At 44.0% G+C, this 26662-nt stretch overlaps 1 protein-coding gene across 1 annotated transcript in view; it reads right to left on the bottom strand.

Annotated features, from left to right (window-relative positions):
- Window positions 1-2548, bottom strand: part of LOC117345581 (protein-glutamine gamma-glutamyltransferase E-like) — a 37987-nt gene extending 35439 nt beyond the window's left edge. The window contains exon 1 of the mRNA XM_033914427.1: window positions 2431-2548. Coding sequence (XP_033770318.1) covers window positions 2431-2437 — 7 coding nt within the window. The 5' untranslated portion in view covers window positions 2438-2548. The remainder of the gene's footprint in view (window positions 1-2430) is intronic.
- Between the last annotated feature and the right edge of the window lie 24114 nt (window positions 2549-26662).

Genomic DNA, 26662 nt, shown 5'->3' with positions numbered 1-26662 from the left:
CCATGTTTAGGTCAGCCAGCAGCTGCAAATAAACTATAATATGCCATATACCATTGCAGACTGAATATTATGGCTGAAATACTTACCATATTTACAAATGCGCGCTAAGCATTTTAGCGTGGATTTAGTGCACGTTAAATCAACACATACGCTAATCATTAACGCGTCCATAGGATACCATGCGCTTATTTAGCACGCTAAAAAGCTTAGCGCATCTTTGAAAAAGAGGGGGAAAGTTTTATTAAATCCCATTTTGTGTCCAAGGGAAAGAACCTAAACTCCCCCTCCTTTTTTTTTTTTTTTTTTTTTTACAAAGCCACCCCAATGGCTGCCACTGTGGTATCTGGCCTGAAGCCCACAGAGATTTAGGGCTCCTTTCACAAAGCCATGTTAGGAGAGTGTGATGTAGTGGTTAGAGCAACCGCCTCACCACCCTGAAGCTGTGGGCTCAAACCCTGTGCTGCTCCCTGTGATCCAGGGCAAGCCACTTAAATCCTCCATTGCCCCAGGTACATTAGATGCATTGGGACAGATAGGTAAAATGCTTGAAGTACTTCTACAAGTATGTAAACCACTTTGAGTGTGGTTGTGTAACTGCAAAAAGCCAATATACAAGTCCCAATCCCTTTCCCTGGTGTCATAATGCCTGGCAGAAACCCAGAGTAGCAACATTCCAGAGATGAGATTGTGATGTCATGATGTCATAATGCCTCATTCCACCAATGCCTAAGAGCCAACCTCAGCAGTGATGTCACAATGGCTTCATTGTTCTATACTTGGCTCACTTCTGCTATTGTATTGGAGAAGAGGGTGGTGTAATGGTTCAAACCCCATGCTGTTCCCTGTGACCCTGGACTTAATCCTCCACTGCCCCAGGTACATTAGATAGATTGTGAACCCATTAGGACGGTTCACAGTCATTCGCGCGCGGGACAAAGCCGCGCCGACATTTGAGCCCAGACAATTGTGCGCAAGACTCCAGCGTGCCGCCAGAAAAGTTAATTTTAAAGAGCTCCGACGGGGGTGTGTGAGGGGGGAACCACCCAGTTTACTTAATAGTGTTCGTGCTGCCGTTGGGGGGTGTTGGGGGGTTGGAACCTCCCATTATAGAGGAAACTTAACTTTTTCCTGATTTTTTAGGGAAAAGTTAAGTTTTCTGCATAATGTGAGGGGTTGCACCCCCCCCCCAACGGCAGCGCGAACAGTATGAAGTAAAGTGGGGGTTCCCTACCCACCCCCGCCCCGTTGGAGCTCTTTAAAATTAACTTTTACAGCGGCGCGCTGGAGTCTTGCGCCCAATTGTCTGGGCTGAAATGGCAGCGCGGCTTTGTCCAGCGCGCTTTTGTCCCGTCACCCGTTAGGACGGGGAGGGAAAATGCTGTACGCAAACCACGCCGAATGTGGTTGCATAACTACAGAATGGCAGTGGACGTGTTCCAATCCCTAGCTCTTTTTATCGCTGGCCGCGGCTTAGGAATTCCATGAGCATCAGAACAGGGGATAAAAAAGCCTAACGCAGCTTTGTAAAAAGGGGGTTGGGGCGCGCGGCAGCTGCCAGCATGGCTGGTGAATCGGTTCATAGTCATTTGCGCGCGGTCAGATGCGCGCAAGTCATTATGGCGCAAGACAATAGCGAATAGGACTTTATAGCGCAAAGTCAATGGGTAAATTGTCTTACGCCGAGTTGCCTTGCGCCGAGTTGTCTTCGCGCAATTTTCCACGCGCTTTTGCCTTGCGCGCATTTGACTTGTCACCGGTGAATCGGGTCCATACAGGTTCACAGCGAGAGTGGTACTACTGTCTTTTCTGTGTCCTCTTACCAAGTATTTATATTAAATGTGTCCAAAAGGCCTACGACTTAACAAACACAATTTATTAATTTTTTTAATGTGCCATCAATAGCGTCCAGTCTTTAAAAAGAACTCACCCTCTTTCCTGGTGGGTGCATGCATGCATGCATATGCCATTCCTTATCAGAAATGTGAATGCCGTGTTTTCTTTTCGAAACCCTGCCCTCTTTCGAAAGCGCGGGCTGCTTTTTATCTGAAAAAGCCCGCGCTTGTAGCCACGCGGCGCCCGTCACAACACAAGGGAAAGCCCGAACGAAATCAGACCTTCCCAAACACGACCCGGGAAACAAGGTGAAAACGAACCGCACGCCCTTATTATTTATCCAAACCCTCTCTTCAAAACAATTCATAAATCACGGAGGCCAGTGTTTGAAGTACAAGCCGTGATTCTTTGACTTAAATCTCACAAACTCAAAAGGCATTGCGGTTCCTAAACGGGTTAATGAACCATGAGAAGATAAAGATGAGGCCTGAATGACGAGTCTGTTCCTGCTAAAGATTAGACTGGGATACTTTACAGGAGCTGATCCTTCTATAATAATCCTGACACAAGGATAATACAGTCTTTTAATGTACTTACCTGCCATGGTTTTCCCTCTCACTCTCTCTCCGAGCCTTCCTTTGTTTGCGGATACTAGTTTACTGAGAGGCTCCAAAATTGTCCCTCATCCAGCGAGTGTTTTTATAATGCAGCCTCTCCTCCAATTAAGACAGAATTTAAATGAGCTGGGTGAGGCCTCGTAGCACTTATTGCACCAAACAACTCCTGAAAACTTTTCCCACCTACGCTGTTCTTTGAACTTGCAAGTTTCAGAAGGCTGAGTAGCTCTGGGAACTGTGCTGGATTTGATGGTTTGGAGAGGAGGCCATGTTGCCTCTCGAACTGAGATCTGTGACCTCATCGGGCGAACTGTTTTTTTGTTTTTTTTTTCTTTTAATTATGTCTTTTCCAAACGGTGAGAGCTGAAGAGGTGGGCAGGAAAATTTGCATTTCATTCACTGTATCCATTTCTGCAGTAGAATTTGACTTATTTGGATGGAGTGGCCTATCAGAATTTGTAAAGCTGGCCTCTACAATATTGTATGTCCTGCTAATATATGCTAATATATTCAAATATTGAAATAGGGGTTTTTAATCCATATTATACGAGGCAGACTCTCTCTTACTTACTTCTGGCAGAATTCTGGGCAAAACTAATTGAAAATTCTACACAAAGGCCCTTTTTTTACAAGGGCGCTGCTAAATCAACGCGTGCGCTAACCGCTAAACGCGTCCATAGGATAACATGCACATGTTAGCATTTAGCGCTAAAAAGCATAGTGCAAAGAGTGTGTGAAAATTCTGTCCATAATATTTCAAAATTCTGCAAAATTCTCCTATCCCGAGGCCTAAAATTCCTTTCTACTTTTCCTTTTCTCAGGTTCAAGCCTCCTCGCGGGTTTCCTCTCTCACTCCAACTTCAGCTCTGTCTCCTTCTAAATCCCACCCTTCGCTCACTTGCACCATGAATCCCCCTCCCTGGTCCCCATAGACTGGAGTCTCTCTCGCCCTCTCTCCACTGGCTAAGAATCTCTTCTTCCCTTCCCACTCACTTTCTGTTCGGGGTCACTCTCTCTTCTTCTCTCTATCATTCCCCCACTCGTGGGTCCATGTTCACTCATCCTACCCAGCCGTACCTCGCTTGCTTGCATCCTGAATCCCTTCCCTGCTCCCCATGGTCTGACACCTCTCCCCTCCCTCTCTCCACTGGCCAAGCATCTCTTCCTCCCTTCCCACCCTCCTTTCTGGTTTGGGTCACTTTCTCTTCTCCCTCCTCCCCATTTGTATGTCCAGTATCCATGCCCCCTCCCCATCATCAATGTCTCCTCCTCTGCCCCTCACTTTCGGGACCAGCATCCATGTGCCGTCCCTTCCCCTCCCTGTGGATCTGGCCTTTCTCACCTCACACCTCCCTCCCCCTTGTGTAGATCTGGCATCTCTCCTACCCACAGGTCTTCCAAATTCAGCAGCAGTGGCTGACAGAGGCAGCACTGTGAACAGGCTGCTTGGAGCCAATCTCGCCAGGGCCTTTTTTCTGGCACAGTGTCTGTCTACGCAGAAGAGGAAAGGGCCTGGTGGGGCTGGCCACAAGCAGCCTGTTTATAGTGTCAAGGGAAGGGTCATTTCCGTTGAGTTTGGCACCCCCGGTCATTTTGAAAAGCTGACTCCGCAGACATCACTGAACATCGGTCAGTGCATATAACTTCCAGTTGCCAGGCCAGGCCTAGATATTCAGTGTTGGTTCTTGAATTAGACTTGGCATTGAATATTTTTTTTATTTTATTTTTTAACTTCTAGCCCACCTAAATCAGATCAAATTCATCTGCAGCGGTCGGTGCCTTAAAAATTTCTGACCGCCTTTGGCTGAATTATAGGGCCCATGTATATTTTTGCTAATACCTGTCAAAATGGTTCTCCATATATTCCACAATCATAGCTCTTCTGAATTGCTAGGTGATTAAAGTCACTCCTGAGAGCAATAAATTCATAATTAGTCAGCAAATAGCAATTTCTCAGAGGAGAGGCTGCCATTCACCTTTTCTAGCTGGGCAAAATAGGTCAAGATAATAATTTATGAAGGTTCAGTCGAATGTTTCAGGTGCAAAGTAATAAGGTACATGTCTTAATTTAAAATGACAAGGGAAATATCAGCATTCACAGCTACTATTTCATATCACGTTTACTCTAAAATTGGATCTTTTTTTTTTTATTTTCTTATATTGTAAATGGTGTTCACGCCTTGCATTCTGGGAAGAGCATGGACTCTTTTCAAAGAGAGTTCACACTTTCACGATGCTCTACGCGTGTGCACACTTTCGGGAAAGAGCACACACACACCTGGAAAAAAAACAGTGGGGAGAATGGACGCGCTATTGAAAAATAGTGGGCGCTCCTCACAAACAGCGTGCACTCTTCGTGGCCTGTTGCCCCCAGGCAGCTATTTAAAAGGGCGCCTGATTACATGAGATGTGGCAACACGAGGTATCTCACCATGGGATAACTGCGAGCAGTGGCGTTATAAAGAGTGAAATGCTGCTATAATCTCCCCAATCCTGAAATGTCCTGTCTAAATTAGATTGTAAGCTCTTCTGAGCAGGGACTGTCTATTGTATGTTAAAATGTACAGCGCTGTGTAGGCCTTTTCGGCGCTACAGAAATAATAAATAGTAGTGGTAAATGTCCTGTCTAAATTAGATTGTAAGCTCTTCTGAGCAGGGACTGTCTATTGTATGTTAAAATGTACAGCACAGCGTAGGCCTTTCAGCGCAATAGAAATAATAAATAGTAGTTGTAGCAGCAGAGACTCCTGGGGTGGTGGTACCTCTCCCCCACCCCACCCTCCTCCAGCCGTGTACGAGCTCCCCTTCCCTTTCCCCATACCTTTTTTAACTTCTCCGGCGTTGGCTCAACCTTTGACGTCACTTCCAAGGCGCAGGTCCTGGATGTGACATCAGAAAGCACGCCAACGCCGAGAAGCAACCTCGCACTGGTGAAGTAAAAAAAAGGTACGGGGAAGGCAAGGGGGCACGCGTGCGAGGCAAGTGGGGGTGGTTAGAGAGGAAGAGGGATGCCACGCCTTTAGGAAGACAGCGCCCAGGGCTGCCCCCCCCCCTCCTTACTACGCCCCTGACTGCGAGGCACTATTCACGCCCAACACCTGCCCATTCTTCATCCCCTTCTCAACACACAAGCAGTTACCATCCACATTAGCATGCGCCATAGCCATATGGCAACTCTTACTGTATGCGTTAATTCACACCGTAACTGCGGATCACGCTTTGCTAAACAGGTCCTGTAAGTCTGCTCATCACTTGTTTACTAAAAAATATATATTTTTAAAGATTTTAGATTTATATTTACCCCCTCTTTTACTAAGGGGCGCTATGCTTTTTAGCGCGCGGTAAATATTACACGTGCATGCTATCCTACGGACGCATTAGCAGTTAGCGCACACGATTTAGCGTGCGCTTAAACGCTTTGTGCGCCTTTGTAAAAGAGGGCCTTAGTGCGAAAACCAAAGAGAATGACCCCAAAGTATCCACAGAGAAGAAAATCCAGAGGAAAGCAAAAGAAACTCTGTGGAGTGACGATGTTCCTTAAAAGGACTTTATTTGTAAATGTCAAAGTTCACAAAGTACACTCAAATCATCCACATAAGATAAAATCATCCACATAAAAATAAAAGTAATCCATATAAAAACCTTAAAGGACTTAGTCCACTAGGGGGCGCAGGGCCCAACACAGTCTGCGTTTCGACACAGTCTTCTTCAGGGGTCCCTGAGGGTCTTATAATGGTGAATCTAATATGTGGTGAGCAGTGAGAAAGACGCTGCCTGCATTCAAAATGAACCAGGGTTTTGTACAAAAGGATACTAAATTGTCTAAATCCACTCAAATGGAGAAGTGCATAGAAACTTCTATTCATTTATACAGGAAAGGCCTCAGAAATGGAGCCTACGCACAGTCATAGACTGAGTAGATCAAAGCGTAGTTTATAAGCTCCTTGCTCCAGTCATTGGCCAAAAACCTGTGTACAAAGACTCTTCCTTTCCATTTACCAATCGTCCTTTTCACTTAGCCTAGTTTAGAGTAGATTAACATGGATAAACAGTCTACACCAATCATATAGAAGAGCTTGTTACATCAAAAGTCAATGTATCAAAACTTTTTTCCAATATCTTTTTCACATCTTTTTCTATATATACCGTATTTGCCGGCGTATAAGACGACTGGGCGTATAAGACGACCCCCCAACTTTTACAGTTAAAATATAGAGTTTGTTATATACTCGCCATATAAGACTACCCCTTCTTCCGCACACCTTCTGCACAACAAATAAAACTTAAAAGAACATCAGAATTTATTTCAACAATTTTAATTAATTCACTAAAGCTGAATAGAACAATAAACCCATGGGAGCTGCCATGCTATTTGTTTTCTAAACTGTTAACCAAACTGAAACTGTCAATGATAGAAGGAAGATAACACATAGAGGGAGAGAGCAAGTGCCGGGCAAGTCCCTAGCAAGTTTGCTGGCATGACAGTTTCCCTTTAAAAGCCTTCAAAAGCCTCCTGTTCGCCCCCGCAACTTCCTTAAGGGCTAGACTCCACACACGGCCGCATGTGCGAGAGACGTAGTCAAGAGAAAAGGGGTGGGGCCAGAGCGCCGCTGCTTCCCGCTGCGCAGGATGAAGGAGATGGCACCCTTGTCACACTGATGTCCCGCCATGGCCCCGCTGATGTCCCGGCAGGTTTACTAGTAACGTAAGCACCGTAAGGAGGTAAGGAAGGAGATGTTAGGGCATGTAAAGTAAGGGCATGTAAACAGTACCCGGCGTATAAGACGACCCCCAACTTTGGGGAGGATTTTAAGGTACTGAAAAGTCGTCTTATACGCCGGCAAATACGGTACATTTTTTTAGCACTAGTCCACTAGACTGAAAAAAGTGGCCGTAAAATCATTCCGCAACGCACTCTAAAGGCGGGTCTTGAAATCTAGAAAAAAAACGCCACTTATCTGAAGGCAATTATAGCCTGAAGAAATGCCAAGGCAGTATGAACTTGAAGAAATGCCGTACGCGGCCAGCGTTTCGCGGGTTTATATTTCCATCCGCTGCGTCAGGGCCATAGTAATGTAATGTAATGTAATTTATTTCTTATATACCGCTACATCCGTTAGGTTCTAAGCGGTTTACAGAAAATATACATTAAGATTAGAAATAAGAAAGGTACTTGGAAAATTCCCTTACTGTCCCGAAGGCTCACAATCTAACTAAAGTACCTGGAGGGTAATAGAGAAGTGAAAAGTAGAGTTAGAGGAAAAATAAAAATAAAATAAACATTTTAACAAGACAGCATTGATCTAAATACTTTGGAAGGTAGAAGAGAGGAGAGAAAGGAATAGAAGCAGAAGGGGGAGCCGTTGAACAGTAGAATTCTGGAGAAATTTAAATGATAGAAATAGAACAAAACAAAGACAAAAGGCAAAACAATAGATAAGATTAAAGATAAATCATAAGCTGGAGAGAAAAATAAAATAAAACTTTGTCTTCAATCCATGGTTTCAGCGTCAGTGATGAAGTGGAGCAAGTAAGTTTAGGGCTTCTTCAGTAGTGTAGGCATTACAGGCTTTTTCACAGCAAAATCTTGTCAACAGGGTCGTCGGCTGTTCCGATTGCTCCCCATTTTCTCCATGCAGTGAAGGAAAAAAGCAGGACTGGCATCCAGTTCTGTGTGACTTAATAATAATAATAATAACAATTTATTAATATACCGCAAAGCCGTGAAGTTCTATGCGGTTTACATCATTTCCAAATACGTTGTTTTAAAACACAATAGAATTGAAGAGAATTAAAAAGTTAAAACCAATGAGTAAAAAAAAAACCCCTAAACGATCTGATGATTGCAGAATAAAAATTTTACTAATTAGCTACCTAGGGGCTCCTTTTACTACGGTGCGCTAGCATTTTTAGCGCACGCACAAAATTACTGCGCGCTACACCGCACGGGTACGCTTTTAGAATAACGCCAGCTCTAGTGCACGCTGCGTACCTTTGTAAAAGGAGCCCTAAATATTTCAAAAACATAAATTTCAGTAAGCATAAGCAGTCGATCTATTTGCCCCGTGCTGCTTCCTGGTATGAAAGAAGATGCTGATGATGTTTCTTTAAAGTTTCCATCCTTTAACAGAGGGGAAAACAAAATTCAAATGTGAGCTTCTTTTATGTCCATTAGCTGTAAAAGAAAAAAAAAGCTCATTTATATATTTGGGAGTCAAACCAAATAGAGCCTTAAAACAAAAGCAACCGAGTTTGAATTTCACACGCGCCTCCACCGGTAACCAATCGAGTCGGTTCAGCGTACGACCACCAGGATGGTCTCGGGACTCAAGAACCTCCCATATGAGGAAAGACTGAATAAACTGCAGCTATACTCGCTCGAGGAACGTAGAGAGAGGGGGGACATGATTGAGACTTTTAAATATATCACGGGCCGCATCGAGGTGGAAGACGATATCTTCTTTCTTAAAGGACTTTCAACCGCAAGAGGTCATCCGCTGAAAATCAAAGGCGGGCAGTTTCATGGCGACGTCAGGAAGCATTTCTTCACCGAAAGGGTGGTCGATCATTGGAATGAACTTCCATTGCAGGTGATTAATGCCAGCAGCGTGCTCGATTTCAAAAAGAAATGGGATATGTATGTGGGATCTCTAGCCGGGTGAAGTCTGGGGGGTGGGTCATTAGCGTGGGCAGACTTGACGGGCTACAGCCCTTTTCTGACGTCATATTCTATGTTTCTATGTTAATGCAACGCCCGATCAAGGGGGGTGTCACGTGGTCATATTTCTGTAACCCCCAAAATCAGCTTGACCGCTGCATTTTGCACCATCTGCAACCGAACTCATCTTGCAGCCTTCCCAGGAGACAAGTGGTGCCAGGAGTTGTCATTCACAGGCTCTGGTGAGCATGCCCCATCTCTTGCAACGAGGTTGCGATCCAGTCATTTACAACACAAAGCACACATCGTTTAAGGCTTGTTATAGCTTGGATGGATCTGCCATCTCGTGGATGGTTAGAAATATAGGGACTGGATTCACTGCTGTTTTCAAAAATTCCAGCTGAGGAAGGAAACAGGGCTTTGTCGAACCCTCCCGTTATTATGGAGACTGTGAAATGAAATAAGTAGACATTAAAAAAAAATAAAAAAAATTGCGAGCACTGATAAATTTTGTATATTGCCCAGACTTTTATTGGCATCTATGGATCAATGTGATCGATCTGGATTATAGAGATATATGAGGAGGTGCTGAAAGGTTCTCAGCCCATCCAACCAACTTCTTAAATTTTGAGCGCTATTTTGGTACCCTACCTGAAAAGAGTGTTATCTTATTTCGTTAAGTGCCAATTTGCGAAAACAAAATTCTACATTTGGACATTGTTTCAGATCATTGATTGAACCATATACCTTCTTGGTTGGGCTGAGAACTTTTCAGTACGCCCTTGTATATACCTAAGAACATAAGAATAGCCGTACTGGGTCAGACCAAAGGTCCATCAAGCCCAGTAGCCCGTTCCCACGGTGGCCAATCCAGGTCACTAGTACCTGGCCAAAACCCTAGGTGTAGCAATATTCCGTGGTACCAATACAGGGCAAGCAGTGGTTTCTCCCGTGTCTTCCTCAATAATAGACTATGGACTTTTCCTCCAGGAACTTGTCCAAACCTTTCTTAAAATACATATGATAAAGTGCTATACTAAGTACTGGAGTCACTTTCACTTTTTTGGGTGATGCTTTTGTATGCACTACACATATGTGAGGCCGATAATAGTGTATTTAATATGAATGGTAGCTTCTCATGAGGTTTATATTCTGATGCGTCTTGGAGGCCTGAGGAAAAAGGAGGACGGATTAAGACATATCGGTCTTACTTCCACTGAAAGCAATGGAAGTAAAACCCAGATGGCTCAATCCGTTCTCCTTTTTCTGGAGCCATATGGTAACCCTACTCCTTACAGATTATTGAACAAGATGACCGAGCTGTCAGTATCCTTCTAGAGCAGGGGTCTCAAAGTCCCTCCTTGAGGGCCGCAATCCAGTTGGGTTTTCAGGATTTCCTCAATGAATATGCTTGAGATCTATGCGCATGCACTGCTTTCAATGCATATTCATTGGGGAAATCCTGAAAACCCGTATGGATTGCGGCCCTCAAGGAGGGACTTTGACACCCCTGGTCTAGTCTTACATGCGTTCGTTCTGGTTCAGCAGGAACTTGTCTTGCTTTGTCTTGAGTCCCTGGAGGGTGTTTTCCCCTACGACAGACTCCGGAAGAGCGGCCTATTTCTCGAGCATGTTTATGTCAAGAGTCTCTAAACGATGTCCGTTGACCGTATAGTCCTTTTGCCAAGGGATATTTTGGTGGAAACTTCCAACGCTGTGGTAATCCTCTCGTGGCATTTAGAGACTCTTGACAAAGGCAGGATTGCCGGAACACAGTCAGTGTCGAGTCCACTTGTTTACACAGTGTTGTCTACCAATAAAGAATATTTTGGATAAGCCCATCGCTAAGTACTTGACACCTTTTGTCTCACGACAACTCGGCATCATGAACGTCTACGCTGCAATTCTTTTCTTTGGTTTTCTTCTTGCAAATCTGTTTCATAAAACATTAAGGCCCTTTTTTTTTACTAAGGTGCACTAACTGATTAGCGCACGCTAAACGCTATCGTACACATGTTAGTCTATGGACATGTTAGCGTTTAGCGTGTGCTAATCAGTTAGTGTACCTTAGTAAAAGAGGGTGTGTGTGAGGGATTTTTAAATAATTTTATGGGGGGGGAGAGGAAGTGTGCATTATAGATAAACTATGAGCATCGCACTCTCAAACTATCAGAAGGAAACCCACTTGCTTTACGCCAGGGATGTCAATGTCTCTCCTCGAGGGCCGCAATCCAGTCGGATTTTCAGGATTTCCCCAATGAATATGCATGAGATCTATTAGCATACAACGAAAGCAGTGCATGCAAATAGATCTCATGCATATTCATTGGGGAAATCCTGAAAACCCGACTGGATTGCGGCCCTCGAGGAGGGACTTTGACTCCCCTGCTTTAAGCAAAGGAGTCTAGATCAGTGGTTCCCAACCCTGTCCTGGAGGACCCCCAGGCCAGTCGGGTTTTCAGGAGAGCCCTAACGAATATGCATGAGAGAGATCTGCCTATAATGAAGGTGCCAGGCGTGCAAATCTGCTCCATGCATATTCACTAAGCCTATCCAGAAAACCCAACTGGCCTGGGGGTCCTCTAGCACAGGGTTGGGAACCATCGGCCTAGATCATTGCAGATTCTTCTTGCTGCTACCTTGCCTCTATGCCACTTTCTGTGCATGTATTCAACCCTTTGTGGAGCAAAACCATTTTTATTTGTTGCATACCTGGGTGTGGCCCTGTGTGATTTCAGTGACCTGCCATGACATGCTCCAGTTTAGCATCTCCTTGTAACACACCCAGAAGAAAAGAAAAAAAAAAAACGGCACCGTAATACCAAAGAAAGCACAGACGTAGTTCTCACTGCTAGTTGCAAGGGAAATCATTTGAAATGTCTGTTATAAAAATTGTCTCTCTCGCCTCTTATTATGCATTGGCCCATCCATTAGACAAGAGTGTTACCCCCTCTTTCATTAAGGTGCACTAATCGAATTAGCACACACTAAACGCTAATGCGTCCACAGACTAGTGTGTGCTAATTCAATTAGTGCACCTTAGTGAAAAAGGGCCTTAGTCATTCTAGGTCAGTGGTCTCAAACTCAAACCCTTTGCAGGGCCACATTTTGGATTTGTAGGTACTTGGAGGGCCTCAGAAAAAAAAATTAAAGAAATGACAATTTTGCATGAGGTAAAACTCTTTATAGTTTATAAATCTTTCCTTTTGGCTAAGTCTTAATAATAATATTGTCATTTATGGTTAAAAAGACATATGATTAAGAAACTGTTTTATTTTACTTTTGTGATTATGATAACATACCGAGGGCCTCAAAATAGTACCTGGCAGGCCACATGTGGCCCCCGGGCCGCGTGTTTGAGACCACTGTTCTAGGTGAACCTTTCGCCCTTTCAGTTAGATTTCTGGCCTTTGTTCAACTCCTTTTCCCAATATTTAATCATTAAACTTAATTTATTGGTGGTGTGTTTGCACTAATAATTTAAATGAAAATATATATATATATATACAAAAAAAGGATCTAGTGAAGAAAGTGGCTCATGCTATCCTTACATGAATTGCACGTAAAAGGAAGAAGAGCCCGCTGAGGATTCTACAGAAAAAAAAAAATCATCGATATTTAAAGAAAGTGGGAATAAAGTAATATATTTGTATGAAATAATATAAAGGTTTGTACTGGGCTGTTAGTGTGTTATATAGATCTTTGTGTCTTCCCAGATGAAAATTAGCCAATAGAAAATTGAACACATTTTGTGTGGGGATAATTTTCAAAGCACACTTGGGGGAGGGAGATTCATCAAAGTGCGGGAAAGGTTTGCGACATGATGATCCTGGGCTGAGTTCTCCTCCCCCACCCCCGATATAGACCATCCCCAGTAGCTACGTATCAGATCCATGGTGGTCCAGGAGGGCATCTACTGTGGGGGGGTCATCTGCTGGAGTTTAGGGCCATCAGCCAGGAGCCGGAGTGGTACCAGAGCGGATGGGTGTGATTGAGCGTTGCTTCTTTTTACCACAGGGGAGGTTGATATCATGACAAAAATATTTTGTCAAGTATAATCAAAAGATCAGAAGTTCCCCTAGAGCCATCAGATTCAGTCATTGTTGAATGGCAGGTAACCAAAATGAGTTTTGCTGCTGTTATAAGTAGATTATTACACATATACAGTATTGACATACAGCAGAAGATCTAGGCAAATTCATGAGGGGTACGGCAAAGATCCTTTTTTAAGCGTCCTCGGAGTAATTGCTGTAGGTCGTATGACTATCAGCATGCTCTCGAGGCCAAGAAAGTGACTGCAAATTGGGACTGTCTCTTCTAAACTGGGATGGGTAACAAAAGTGTCATTGACAAAATTAGCAGTCTTTCTCGCCATAATATTCCCTGGCAGGACAGGTTGTACCTCATTCCTTTGGAGCTTAGGAACAAAACCTCCCATCTCTCCAAGTCTGGCCACCTTGACAGCTATAACCTGGTCTAATGTGATGACAGCAGAAGTAGGAAAGACTAAGGTAGAAACATTAAACTTTCTTTTGTATTGTACGGTAGTGGGTGGGGGGCAAAATTTGATTTCAGCTTTAATTTTTAATTTATTTTATTTTTTTGCATTTGCTTTTTTAAAACCATCAGAATTGTAAAAATAAACAAACTGCCCCTCAAAACCTGTCTGCAGTCTCTTGGCCCTCCTCCGGCCCTCTTACCTCAGCCATGGCCAAAAGGGGGACAGGAATGATCCCCCCCCCCTCCCTTCCCATTTCTCCTGACCTATTGGGCAGGAATCCTGGCTCCTGCAAATTTGGTGGGTATTATGCAGGCTTATGTCCCATTATCCAAGTTACGTTCTGTCCAGCGTGGTGACTTGTTTGTGCCACCCGTAAGGGAACTGCGACTGAATACCTCACGTGTAAGCGTGTTTTCCTGCAGGGGCCCCCCAGGCATGGAATCGGCTACCTTTGTACATTAGAAAGCGAGGTTATTTTGATGCTTTTGAGAAGTTATTAAAAAGAGACCTCTATTCTGTAACATGAAATATGGGCATTAAGGCATTTGTATTTGTATAAACGCTGGTCGCTTATTCTATTTGTGTCGTTTGTTCCATCAGCAACATTTTGCCGTGTTGGTCCAGGCTATTATATGAGCTCATCTGGATTATGTAAACTCACTTTATATTAGTTTAAGTGCAATTTAAAGAGACTGCAGCTTATTCAGAACACGGCTGCCAAATTAATTTTTGGTAAGAGTAGATATGATCACGTCACTCCATTACTGAGGGCAGTGCATTGGCTTCCGGTATGCTGGCGGGTTCAATTTAAATGCGCCAGTGTTGCATTTAAAAGTTTATATGGGGTCTTTTCTTTTAATTTTCAACAACCCCTTTCATCTAGAGCAGGGGAGTCAAAGTCCCTCCTCGAGGGCCGCAATCCAGTCGGGTTTTCAGGATTTCCCCAATGAATATGCATGAGCTCTATTAGCATACAATGAAAGCAGTGCATTCAAATAGCTCTCATGCATATTCATTGGGGAAATCCTGAAAACCCGACTGGAATACGGCTCTCGGTGACCAGCACTCTGCACTCAACAGATTCATTTTAAAACCAAAAGAAAATGTAATGGGAGATTTTTTATTATTTTTTATTGAGAATTCTTAATTAATTTACAGTGAAATAACATTCTTTTTTGTTGTTGTTGTTGTTGTTTTTTAATCTTTATTCATTTTTCAAAACTATTATAAAGTGCCAGGAATACATTAAAAAAAAAAAAAAATTTGTATTATCCTATTGTACTGATTATTTGATTCTTTCAATAAAAATTGTTATACATATAAAGTGCCAGAAATTATACAGACATTAATAATCAAAGCAAGCACTTAAATTCAATCAATAATAATGCAGAAGAAAAATATCCCTCCCCTCACATCCAACAATTTAATCAAGGAATAAACCAAAAAGATATCTCCCCCCCCCCCCCCCGTCCTGGATATGTATAGAAATAAACAAAAATAAAATAAAAGACAACTTTGTTGAAGTAACAAAGGATGTCAACGGGCCCCAAACCAAATTTAAAAAATTGCTATGCCCCAACGTATCAGCGTTCAACTTTTCGTATTTGTAACCTAAACCTAAACTGGCCCACCCATAAGGAACGTTGAGGCGGTCGCAGTTTTTCCCATTGCGGGTTATCATTTGCATAGCGATCCCTGTCATAATTAGGAAAAGCCTGCATTTGTAGGGGTCAGTGAAATAACATTCTTATTGAGTGATGGTATTTGAGTTATGAACTATAACTGTTTACAAAAGGCAATAAAAAAAAATTGCTTTCTTTCTATTCCATTTTTGTGAAAAGTATTATTGTATAAACTTCCTGGTTGTCGCTGTATCTTTAGTTGGTGACCTATGTTAGGTATGGGAGGAAGAGACGATTTCCTGATCTGCTTCCCTGTTTATATAACACTGTATTCATTCCATTGTTACCTTCTGTATAAACTATCACTTTCTTAGAGAATGAAAACGCATCCGGTCCCATAACCCGTAGAAAGCAAGAGGTGCGCTCTAACAAAATAAAAAGATCCTTAGCGGTTGCGAGGGTGGTAGAAAACCGGAACGCTCTTCCGGAGTCTGTCGCAGGGGAAAACACCCTGCAGGGATTCAAGACAAAGTTAGACAAGTCCCTGCTGAACCAGAACGTACGCAGGTAGGGCGCTGGTCTTTGACCAAGGGCCGCCGCGTGAGCGGACCGCTGGGCACGATGGACCACTGGTCTGACCCGACAGCGACCATTCTTACGTTCTTATGTTTTCTACACAGGGCCCAGCGCTGTGGAATGTTTTACCTCTGTCTTTGCGACAATCCGACATACTCTGGTATTTTAGAAAGGGGGAGGGGGTGTTGTCTGAGCGCTTTTTGGGGGCGTGAGCCGGGTGGCAGTTTGAGTCGGGGCAGTTCTTTTTTTATCCTGTTTCTTCTTTGCTGTTTTCTATCCGTTTGTGTTACTTAATGTGGTTTTTTGTTCCTCGCTTAGATTTGTGGATAAGCGGGTTATAAATCATTTTAAATAAATAAATCTTAAAGGGAGAGAGACAGAGAGAGAAATGATGTTTATCTTTATTGATATTGAATATACCATCTTTCCCAGCAGTACAATCAAAGAGGTTTACAAACTAAGCAGCGGTAGAGCCTATTACCACCGGCCGATGAGGCAAATGCTCCAACGCTCATAGGAAAAGTCCCGCGCCGCCTTCCGAGGATGACTGTCGATTCTGTCGGACGCAGTCGTGGGTATAGAGGAGGGAGCGACGCTGGCAGTTTGCCAGCCTCTCCCTGTGAAAACCAGCAAGGCCAGCTGCCGGTCTTGGGGGAGCTGCTGCCGGCAGACAGGCAGATCTGGAGAAGAGCTAACGTTATTCACAAAGTATGGTTTTCAGAAAGCGGCTGCGCCTCTAACCCCCGTGGAGGGAGACCTGCACATGTGCTAACCATGTGCTAAAAATTTAAGATTTATTTTACAGCGTTGCAGAAGGGTCTGGGGTAGAGAATGGGTGTGTTCTGCCCTGATCGGTTCGTGCAGCTACATTGCCATGCGCCAACTGATCAGCGCATAGTTACCCCCGTGAGCCCGTACGTCCCACATAATGGGTGGCGAGAGGGGCTCACGAGCTAATGGCCGCGCACTAATGGGAAAACTAGAATGCGGCCGTTAATGGGGGAAAATAGAAAAATCGACCATTTTGACCTAGCGATAATAAATGGCCTTAGCGTGCGGGAATTACCTGAGCCAGAATGCGCTAAGGCCACTTTTCAAGTTTGTTTCACGTTTTTCTTTATTTTTGAGACACCGTTTATCAAGCGAGCGCCTAAGCCAGGGGTGTCCAATATCGGTCCTCGAGGGCCGCAGTCCAGTCGGATTTTCAGGATTTCCCCAATGAATATACATGAGGTCTATTTGCATGCACTGCTTTCATTGTATGCTAATAGATCTCATGCATATTCATTGGGGAAATCCTGAAAACCCGACTGGATTGCGGCCCTCGAGGACCGACATTGGATACCCCTGGCCTAAGCGGTTAACAATAAAAATGAAATTTTAAAAATAATGTCTTAAATAAAAAAAACATAATATCATATCTGTGACTAAAAGAGGGGAAACGTTTACGCACTGATGTACATGAGATGAAAGGAGAAATAGGGGAAGGGGTCAAGTGCATCGAGATAGAAAATTGAAGGTGTAGATGGGTTGGAGTCGGTTTTGACGGAGATTTCAGCAGTTGGAACCCAAGCACAGTACTGGGTAGAACTTTGGATTCTTGGCCAGAAATAGGTAAGAAGGGAAAGTTTAAAAAATTTAAATTGAATCAAGTTGGGTAGACTGGATGGACCATTCGGGTCTTTATCTGCCGTCATCTACTATGTTACTAAACAGGGAATGGAAAATACATTCAAGAAGGGCTTGTTTCAATATGAGGGGTACAGATAGAACTAGAGGTAGGTCATAGAAGGGGTCAGAAACCACTTCACAGGTCATAGACCTGATGGGCCGCCGCGGGAGCGGACCGCTGGGCGAGATGGACCTCTGGTCTGACCCAGTGGAGGCAACTTCTTATGTTCTTATGTAGCGTTTGATCGCCTAAGTACTTCTGAGAGAGCAGATGAATTAACAAAGGAAGATTGGATTAAAGAGTGTAGGCGTCTTTAAACAGAAAGTTTGGTTTTAAGGAGTTCTAAAGAGTTTTCTAATCGGAGCTTGGTTGGGAGGGCGTTCCACAGAGAGGGAGCAGTGACCGAAAAGATGGATTGGCGGGTAGTGTCATAAAGAAGTTCCTGTATTGATGGGACAGTGAGTAAATTTTGGTCGCTAGATCGTAAGGCCCTACGACAGGGGTAGGGAACTCCGGTCCTCGAGAGCCGTATTCCAGTCGGGTTTTTGGGTCCTCGAGCGCCGTATTCAAGTCGGGTTTTCGGGATTTCCCCAATGAATATGCATGAGATCTATTTGCACGCACTGCTTTCAATGCATATTCATTGGGGAAATCCTGAAAACCCGACTGGAATACGGCTCTCGAGGACCAGAGTTCCCTACCCCTGGTCTAGAGCCAAGTGGAGCATTGGAGCTTTTGTCTTTTTGGGACTTGCTTCCTATAGCTCATTATTTAATAAAAACAATAATTAATTTATATATCGCAGGACCATAAAGTTCTATGCGGTTTACAAAAAATTAAAAAGAATACGATTAAGAGGCAAATTAGATAACCAAATAATTAGAAATAATACTATGATGATCTAGATCAGGGGTAGGGAACTCCGGTTCTCGAGAGCCGTATTCCAGTTGGGTTTTCAGGATTTCCCCAATGAATATGCATGAGCTCTATTTGCATGCACTGCTTTCAATGCATATTCATTGGGGAAATCCTGAAAACCCGACTGGAATACGGCTCTCGAGGACCGGAGTTCCCTACGAGAAGCCTATGGAATAAGAAGTTTATCTTGAAAAGCTGGCTGGTGGGAGTTTTTTTGGTTTTGAAAGTGAGAAGGATTATTTTGTAGGTGAGTTTGGCAAAAGAGCCTCTAAACCCCCTGTTTTACTAAGGTGCGCTAAGCATTTTTAGCGCGCGCTCAATCTACACGCACGCTAAATGCTAACGCATCCATAGACTAACATGAACGCGTTAGCATTTAGCACGTGGTTAATGCCCGCTAATATTTAGCATGCGCTAAAACGCTTTTGTAAAAGGAGCTCTAAATCTTTTATTCCTCTCTCTATGTCTCTGCGCTTCCTCTCGTCTCTTCTTTTCCTAACCTCCTTTCTTATCCTTCTTACTTTTTCTGCTTCCCCTCCTCCATCCAACCACTTGAATTCCACCCCCCCCCTCCACCCCCTTTCCAGGTTCCTTGTTGATTTCTCCAATCCTCTATTTCTGCTTCTCTCCCTTTGCTCTCTCATAATAATAATAATAATTTTATTCTTATATACCGCCATACCCGGCGAGTTCTAGGCGGTTTATATCAATTAGATTAGTATCCACGTTGACAAGCAGATTTACAACAATTTATCAGATATATAACAAATTTTAACCGAACCTGACAGAGGATGATGGGAGATTGTGGAAGATAGGGAAGAGAGAAGCTATTATGGGGAGGAGAAGAGCAGGGGGGGGAAGCAGGGGGGGGCGAAGTGTTAATGTAAGCGGGGGGGGGGGGGGGGCGTTAGGGGTCTTGTTTGCTGAATAGGTAAGTTTTGAGTGATTTTCTGAAGCCGGGGTAAGTGGGGGTCTCGAGTATCATTTGGGCAAGCCATGGGTTCAGCTTGGCTGCTTGGAAGGCGAAGGTTTTGTCAAGGAATCTTTTGAGATGACAAAGTTTTAGCGAAGGGAAGGCGAACAGCTGAATTCTACGGGATTTCTTGTTTGTGTAATAGAGGTTAAAGTGAGGATTGATGTAATTTGGTGATGAACCATTTACCGCTTTGTAGCAGAAGCATGCGAATTTAAAAAGGACACTAGACTCGAATGGCAGCCAGTGAAGTTGGTGGTAGAAGGGGGTGACGTGTTCTCATTTCTTGAGGCCGAAGATGAGACGCACGGCGGTATTTTGGATTATTTTTAGTCTCCTGGTGGTTTTCTTCGTGGCGTTAAGGTAAATGATGTTGCAGTAATCAAGAATGCTGAGGATGGAAGATTGTACAAGTAGGCGGAAGGAAGTGTCGTCAAAGTGTTTTTTTATGGTGCGTAGTTTCCACAGTACGGAGAAGCTTTTCCTGACCATGAGGTCGGTGTGGTTTTCTAAGGATAGATTTTTGTCCAGAGTGACTCCCAGGATTATTAGGGTGGGTTCGAGGGGGAAAATTATTCCTTTCAGTTGAATTGTAGTGTCCTTGATTTTGTCTTTGGGGGTGACTAGGAAGAATTTTGATTTGTCAGGATTGAGTTTCAGTCTGAAAGATAGCATCCAGAGTTCGATCTCATCCTCTCCCCAATCCTCTCTCTTGTCTCTACGCTCTCACCTCATCAGCCCGCCCCTCTCTCTTTTCTCTCTCCTCCTCTGCCTTATTCTTAATTTGCAAACATTAGTAGGAGGAGACATTTTCCAGTAGCGTCTGTTCAGTATGCATTATTCACAGTTAGAACATATTAATTTTTATTGCAAGTTATTTGAAATTAATGTGCACTAATTCTTTTTTGGAGCAGGCGGCATTTATGGCACATTAGTTCCAGTGCAAGGACTCGCCAGCTTCCTTTCCTATGATACAACTTGTCATTAGTAAATCAGGCTGAGAACTGTATTTGTTAAGCAGAAGCTGCATTGCCTTCAATGGCCACAAGGGAGCAGGAGCAACTGTTAAAATGAAAGGGTGGTAACCAGAGACACTGCAAATTTATGAATGTGAATTACAGTGTCTCTCAAACTGCGTGCCCCGAAGAGATTCTGAGTGTGTCATGAGGTTCCAGAATTTTACTTTATTTTTTAAAATTCACTTCATAAGTATACACTAGAATATGCAGTGGTTATCCTAACCTGAGCCGCAAAGCAATCAAGGCTTTGTTACCGTTTGGATCTTCTCATCTTTGCGAACTTGGATTTTCAGGTCTGGCAGAAATTAAATCAGTAAAAAAAGAGAACAGCTGCAGATAGTGGAAGATGAAATGTGCGTTTGCTTGTCGACCATCGAGCTGCGTTTTGAGTTAATTTCCACTCAAAAACAAGCACATCCATCGCATTGATTAGCAATTCTATTCTATCTGCTTTAATTTCACCATTGTTACAATCACCCATACATAACTTAGAGAACTTTAAATAAATAACTCTCAAATTTATTTTTTGTTGTTGTTGGTTTTGCAATTGTATAAGCTCAATTATAATTGTACTGCGAAAAACATTTGCTCTGTTTAGTGTACCAGAGCTAAAAATGTTTGAGAGATACTGGTGTATTCGATGGAAGAGTAGCCTAGTACTTACAGCTGCAGGATAAGTACCAGAGCAGCAAGGATTCAAACTAGAGAAAGACACGGGGACAAACATTTCCTCATTCCCGTGGGAACTCATTTTCCCGTCATATCCCAGCAAGTTCTTTTCCTGTTCCTGCCCCATTCCTGCAAGCTCTGTCCTCATCTGCACAAGCCTCAAACACTTTGAAGTCCTAAGTAGCAACATTCTAGAGCTGAGATTGTGATGTCATAATGCCTCATTCCACCAATGCCTAAGCTCCGTCCTCATCCGCACAAGCCTCAAACACTTTAAAATCGTAAGTAGCAACATTCTAGAGCTGAGATTGTGATGTCATAATGCCTCATTCCACCAATGCCTAAGCTCCGTCCTCATCCGCACAAGCCTCAAACACTTTAAAATCGTAAGTAGCAACATTCTAGAGCTGAGATTGTGATGTCATAATGCCTCATTCCACCAATGCCTAAGCTCCGTCCTCATCCGCACAAGCCTCAAACACTTTAAAATCGTAAGTAGCAACATTCTAGAGCTCAGATTGTGATGTCATAATGCCTCATTCCACCAATGCCTAAGCTCCGTCCTCATCCGCACAAGCCTCAAACACTTTAAAATCGTAAGTGTTCGAGGCTTGTGCGGTTAAGGCAGAGCTTACGGGAATGGGGCAGGGACAAGAACAGTGGCAGAATGGGGAAATTGAGTTCCTGTGGGGAAGGGGACAAATTTGTTCCCATGTCATTCTCTAGTTTCTACCATGGCCCAGAGAGCAAAATGCTCTGACACCGAAAGAATTGCTACAAGTGATGGAGCAGCTTCGGAGCATTTAGCAGTCCAGGCTGTGGTAGAAACCTCTACCGCGGCTTAGAGAAAGAGGGTCTTAGTGACCTCTGAAAATGCATCCATCTAATAATTCATGTTTAAAGTGTCCTCCTTCAACCCTGACAGATTCCTGAAGTCTTTGACTCGATAAATTCAGAGGGTGTGTAAAAATTACGATTTCAACTCTTTTGTGAGCTCGATGCGCTGGCGTTTCATCCTGTTGAAAAAAAATAAACTACTCAGAAACGTCTTGAAGGTCAGACAGAAGTTTAGAATCAGCTCCGATCCCCATAGGGAGGAGCAAAGGCAAATCGGCCGAAAGCCGTTGCCATAGGTAGGGGGGAGGGGGGTAGATAAGCGAGGAGTGGGAGGGAGGTCGCCCTTTTCGGCAAGGCAAGAGTTGGAGAAGGAAGCAGCATTATCTGCCTCCTGATAGCTCCACCGCCACCCTCCCGCTTCTCTTCAGCGGCTTATCTGCCTCCTGAGAACCTACCGCCACCCTCCTGCTTCATTTCGCTACAGAAAACATAACATAGGTTAATATTCAATATATTCGCCGGGTGGGGGCACCTATGGCCGCCACGCGGCAGCGCAGCGGTCCACTGCCAGCGTTGGCCGCGTGGCGCCGGGCCGCTAACTCCCCGGAGTCCACGCTGCTCGTGTCCGAGGGTGGTCTGCACCCCTGGTCGCCGCGGGCCATGGATGGTGCGCCCATCCGACTCCGCCTGCCACGTGCGCCGACTCGGGCGGCAACATCCCCCACCCCCACCCGAGGATTCCCCCCTCATCATCTGCGGCCCAGCCTCATTCTATCCCCTCCGTCCGACCGCCGCTTGAGATGCGAGGGGGCGGCCCGCCCCCTCTCCCCCCCCACCCCGGCTGTGGTCTGCCGCCCGGCCCGCATCATGCCTTCCCATCCGCAGCGCCTGCCGTTCGCCGTTCCGCCCGCACCTGGTTTGAGCGCGTCTAACAAAACAAAACAAACAAACAAAAAATACCAAACCGGCACACAGGGCCCTGAGCCCTCGCGTTTGTCTGGCTGCGGCGCTCTGCCGAAATAAAATACTCAGAAACGTCTGACAGAAGTTTCTGCTGCTGTAGGACATTTTGGGGTTCTTTGGAAAAATGTTGTAGGGGGGTTCCATTGGTTTGGTTTTTTTCTGAGCACCCTGTATATGCATCCATTGAAAGAACTGCAAAATACCTTGTGTAAAATACTAATGGCGGTTTTTACAAAGCCACGGTAGAGGTTTTTACCAAGAGCCGGTGCCATAAACGCTCTGAGGCTCATAGAATTCCTAAGAGCGTCAGAGCATTTACCTCTCTGGCCTGCAGTAGGAACCTATTTCTTCTACTACTTATCTAATATAATAAAACGGTAAGCCGCGCATGCGCAGTTCCTAAGTGTGCGCCGCTTTTCTGTGAGCTGTAGCGACACATAGGAAGTGCGCATGCGCGGCTTACGGTTCTTTGAAAGACGCGGCGGTGGCTGCTCTCACGATCCCTGCCTGCGTCGGACTTCCGACGCAGGTGGGGATCATGAGAGGAGCCACCGCCGCGTCTTTCAACTAAAAAAAAAAAAAAAAAAGTCTACATGGATGTCGGCGGCTGCAGACCGCGGCACCTGTAGCCCGCTCGGCCGAGCACGGAGAGTATTAAAAGAAGTGCCAGACTGGGCATGGGGGACAGCTTATGGGGCCAGGAACAGAGGAGAGAGAGAGATGGTAGGTAATGGTCTGAAGGGAGAGAAGCTGGATCTGGGGAAAGAGATACTTGAAGGGAGGACTATTGGGGAGAGATGGTGGACCTGGGGGAGGGAAGTTGGACCTAGGGATGGAAGGGAGAGAGAAATGTTAGGTCTGGGGGTGGAAAGGGAAGAGAGATGCAGCATCTCTTTTTTTCCCTCCATCTTATTGTTCAGCATCAAGGGGGGGAAGGAAGAAGAACAACAGAAAATGGAGGAAAGAAGAATCCATGGGAGGGCAGAGAGCTGGGATAAGAAGATGCTAGGGGATGAAGAGAAAGGGACAGGGAGATATAGCCTGACCAGTGGAGAGAGGGAGGGGTATTCTGAAAGTGGTGAGCCATTTGTATGAGGTGAAAAGGGAGATGACAAGATGAATGAGAGTATGGAGAGAAACAGAAAGAAACACAGACATATATTCTACTGCCAGCGGGAGGAAGGGAGACAGAAAGAAAAGAAGAAAGACACAGGGACAGCGAGAGACACAGAAAGACAGACAGACAAAGGGGGCCAGGGAGAGAGACAGACAGAAAGAAAGACAGCAGGACAGAGAGAGAGACACGGAAAGAAAGACAGACAGACAGACATATATTCTAGCACCCGTTAATGTAAGGGGCTAAAATACTAGTCACTTATAAAGTAAGCGCTGAAAGGCACATGCAGTGCTGTACATTTTGACATTTATAGACGGTCCCAGCTCAGAAGAACTTACAGTCTAACTTGGACAGAAAGACGTGACATACTGTATAGGGTTGGGGATGCATTGTAATCTTGAAGTGGGGACTTTAGATCATTTGTTGTTCTATGGTCCTTATATATTCGAATTTTGGACATCAATATGGAATCAAATTAATTCCCTGTTAGGAAATCATGTGGCATTATCTTATTTGGGGTAGAAATGAAAGCGGAGAAACAAATATCATCTAATAATAACAAATTCTTCTTAATTTTAACTGGGATTGCCATTCAACAGATCGCTTACAATTAAAAAAAATTGGAATGGTCTTAATTATTGTTTCTGGTGGAATTCTGTTTGTCATATATATAAAATGGAAAGGGCGTTGGCTGTTCAAAAAGGGAATTATAACAAATTTAAGGATGTGTGGAGGCCATTGATGAATTTTTGTAAAGATTAGAAATGATTCTTCCCTGAATTAAAAAAGTTTAAGAAAATAAGGGAGGGAGGAAGGGGGGTGGATATTTTTTGATTATAATAAAAGAATATATTTTTCATAATTATATAAGGAAGGGGCATATTATATTTTATAAGGGTTATTTATAAGATGTCAAGTGCATTTGAAAGTGAAATTTGTATTTATTGTACTTGATTTAAGATATGAAATGAATAAAGTATTAAAAAAAAAAAAAAAAGAAGAACTTACAGTCTAACTTGGACAGAAAGACATGACATACTGTATAGGGTTGGGGAAGCAGAACCCAAGGCGAGAGTAGTTAGGAGTTAAAAGCACTTTTGAAGAAGTGGGCTTTTAACTGGGGTGCCCAGGGCAGGATTAAAGCATAGGCAAACTAGGCATGGGCCTAGGGCCTAAATATTTAGGAGTGGCCCTCTCAAAAAGTGTAAATCAAAGCAGGTTTTTGCCCTGGTACTTTAGCTACTGCCAGAGAGAAGCGAATCGGGAGGGCGCAGACCATTGTTGGCCACAGAGGTCTGGCTATTCTTCCTCACTCCCTGTGTACTGCCTGCTAGACAGCAGGGGGAGCCAGTGAGCAAGGCTTCTTGCTCTTTCCTCCTCTGTTAGTTGTCCTCTGTAGTCTTAATCATGCAAGGCTCCATTTGTGGGAGCTTTAAAATATATTCTACTTACAATGAGGAGCCCAACATACCTGGTTGCCTAGGGCCCAACAAAGGGTTAATCCCGCCCTGACAGGGCCTTGAACACTGCCCGAGACGGAGCCCTCCTTAGGGATTTGGCCAGCTTTTTCCAAGCATATGGTGCAGGAAGGCAGAAGGGACGGAATCTGGAGTTGGCAGTTGAAGAGAAGGGCACAGTTAGAAGGGATTTACCAGCTGAGTGGGGGGAGGGGGGGAATGGAGGGAATCATAGGGGGAGATAAGTGATGAGAGATCGTGAGGGGCAGCTGAGTGAGTGCATTTGCAGGTCAGTAAGAGGAGTCTGGAATTGTATTCGGAAACAGATGGGAAGCCAATGAAGCGACTTTAGGAGAGGGGTAACATGAGTATATCGTGCAGCCAAATTCTGGATGGATTGGAGGGGCGCGAAATGGTTTCAATCTTACTTTAATGAAAGATCCTCTAAAGTAATATTCAACGGATCATCAGCAAACTTAAAACCAACAAATTAATCTATCAATCCTATCCCCATTACTGTTTAATGGATAAGAAATAAATTATTATTATTTATGGCGCCACTATTAACTCTTAGTCACTGGGTTTTATACCCTTTGCTTACGTTGATGATGTACAACTTCTGTACTCTGTAGACACAAGTTCAGCTGTAAATAATAATAATAATAACTTTATTTTTTGTATACTGCCATACCCGGAAGAGTTCTAGGCGGTTCACATCAATTAAACAAGGTTACAAGTGGTTTACATCAATTGAGCGGGGTTACAAGCGGTTCAATATCAAATTGATCAAAGTTGCTGGGGGGGGGGGGGGTGAGGGAAGGATGTAGAGGGGAGAGGGGTTGTTTAGATACAAGGGGCGTTAGGATCCTGGTCTTGGAAGAGGCGGGTTTTGAGTAGTTTTCTAAAGCCGAGGTAATATCATAGAAATTAATGAGAAACTAGCTAGGTGGCTACATGATAATAAATTATCCCTGAATACATCCAAAACAGAAACTATGCTCTTTCCATGTAGGGAGGGACAGGAACTAGGAACCAACATAATTATGAACACAATTAACCTCAAAACAGTTACTAAGGTGAAGATTCTTGGAGTCGTATTAGACCAAAAGCTTAGTTATCGCGAGCAAGTTAGTTCACTAGTAAGAACATGTTTCTATCGGCTAAGAATGATCAGATCATTATCGACTTTTCTGGACGAAGCAGCATTAAACACATTAATACACTTTATAA

The sequence above is a fragment of the Geotrypetes seraphini genome, chromosome 11, assembly GCF_902459505.1.
Source record: "Geotrypetes seraphini chromosome 11, aGeoSer1.1, whole genome shotgun sequence".
Lineage (NCBI taxonomy): Eukaryota > Metazoa > Chordata > Amphibia > Gymnophiona > Dermophiidae > Geotrypetes > Geotrypetes seraphini.
The sequence above is the reverse complement of the archived record's forward strand: the minus strand, read 5'-3'. Positions and strand labels throughout refer to the sequence as shown.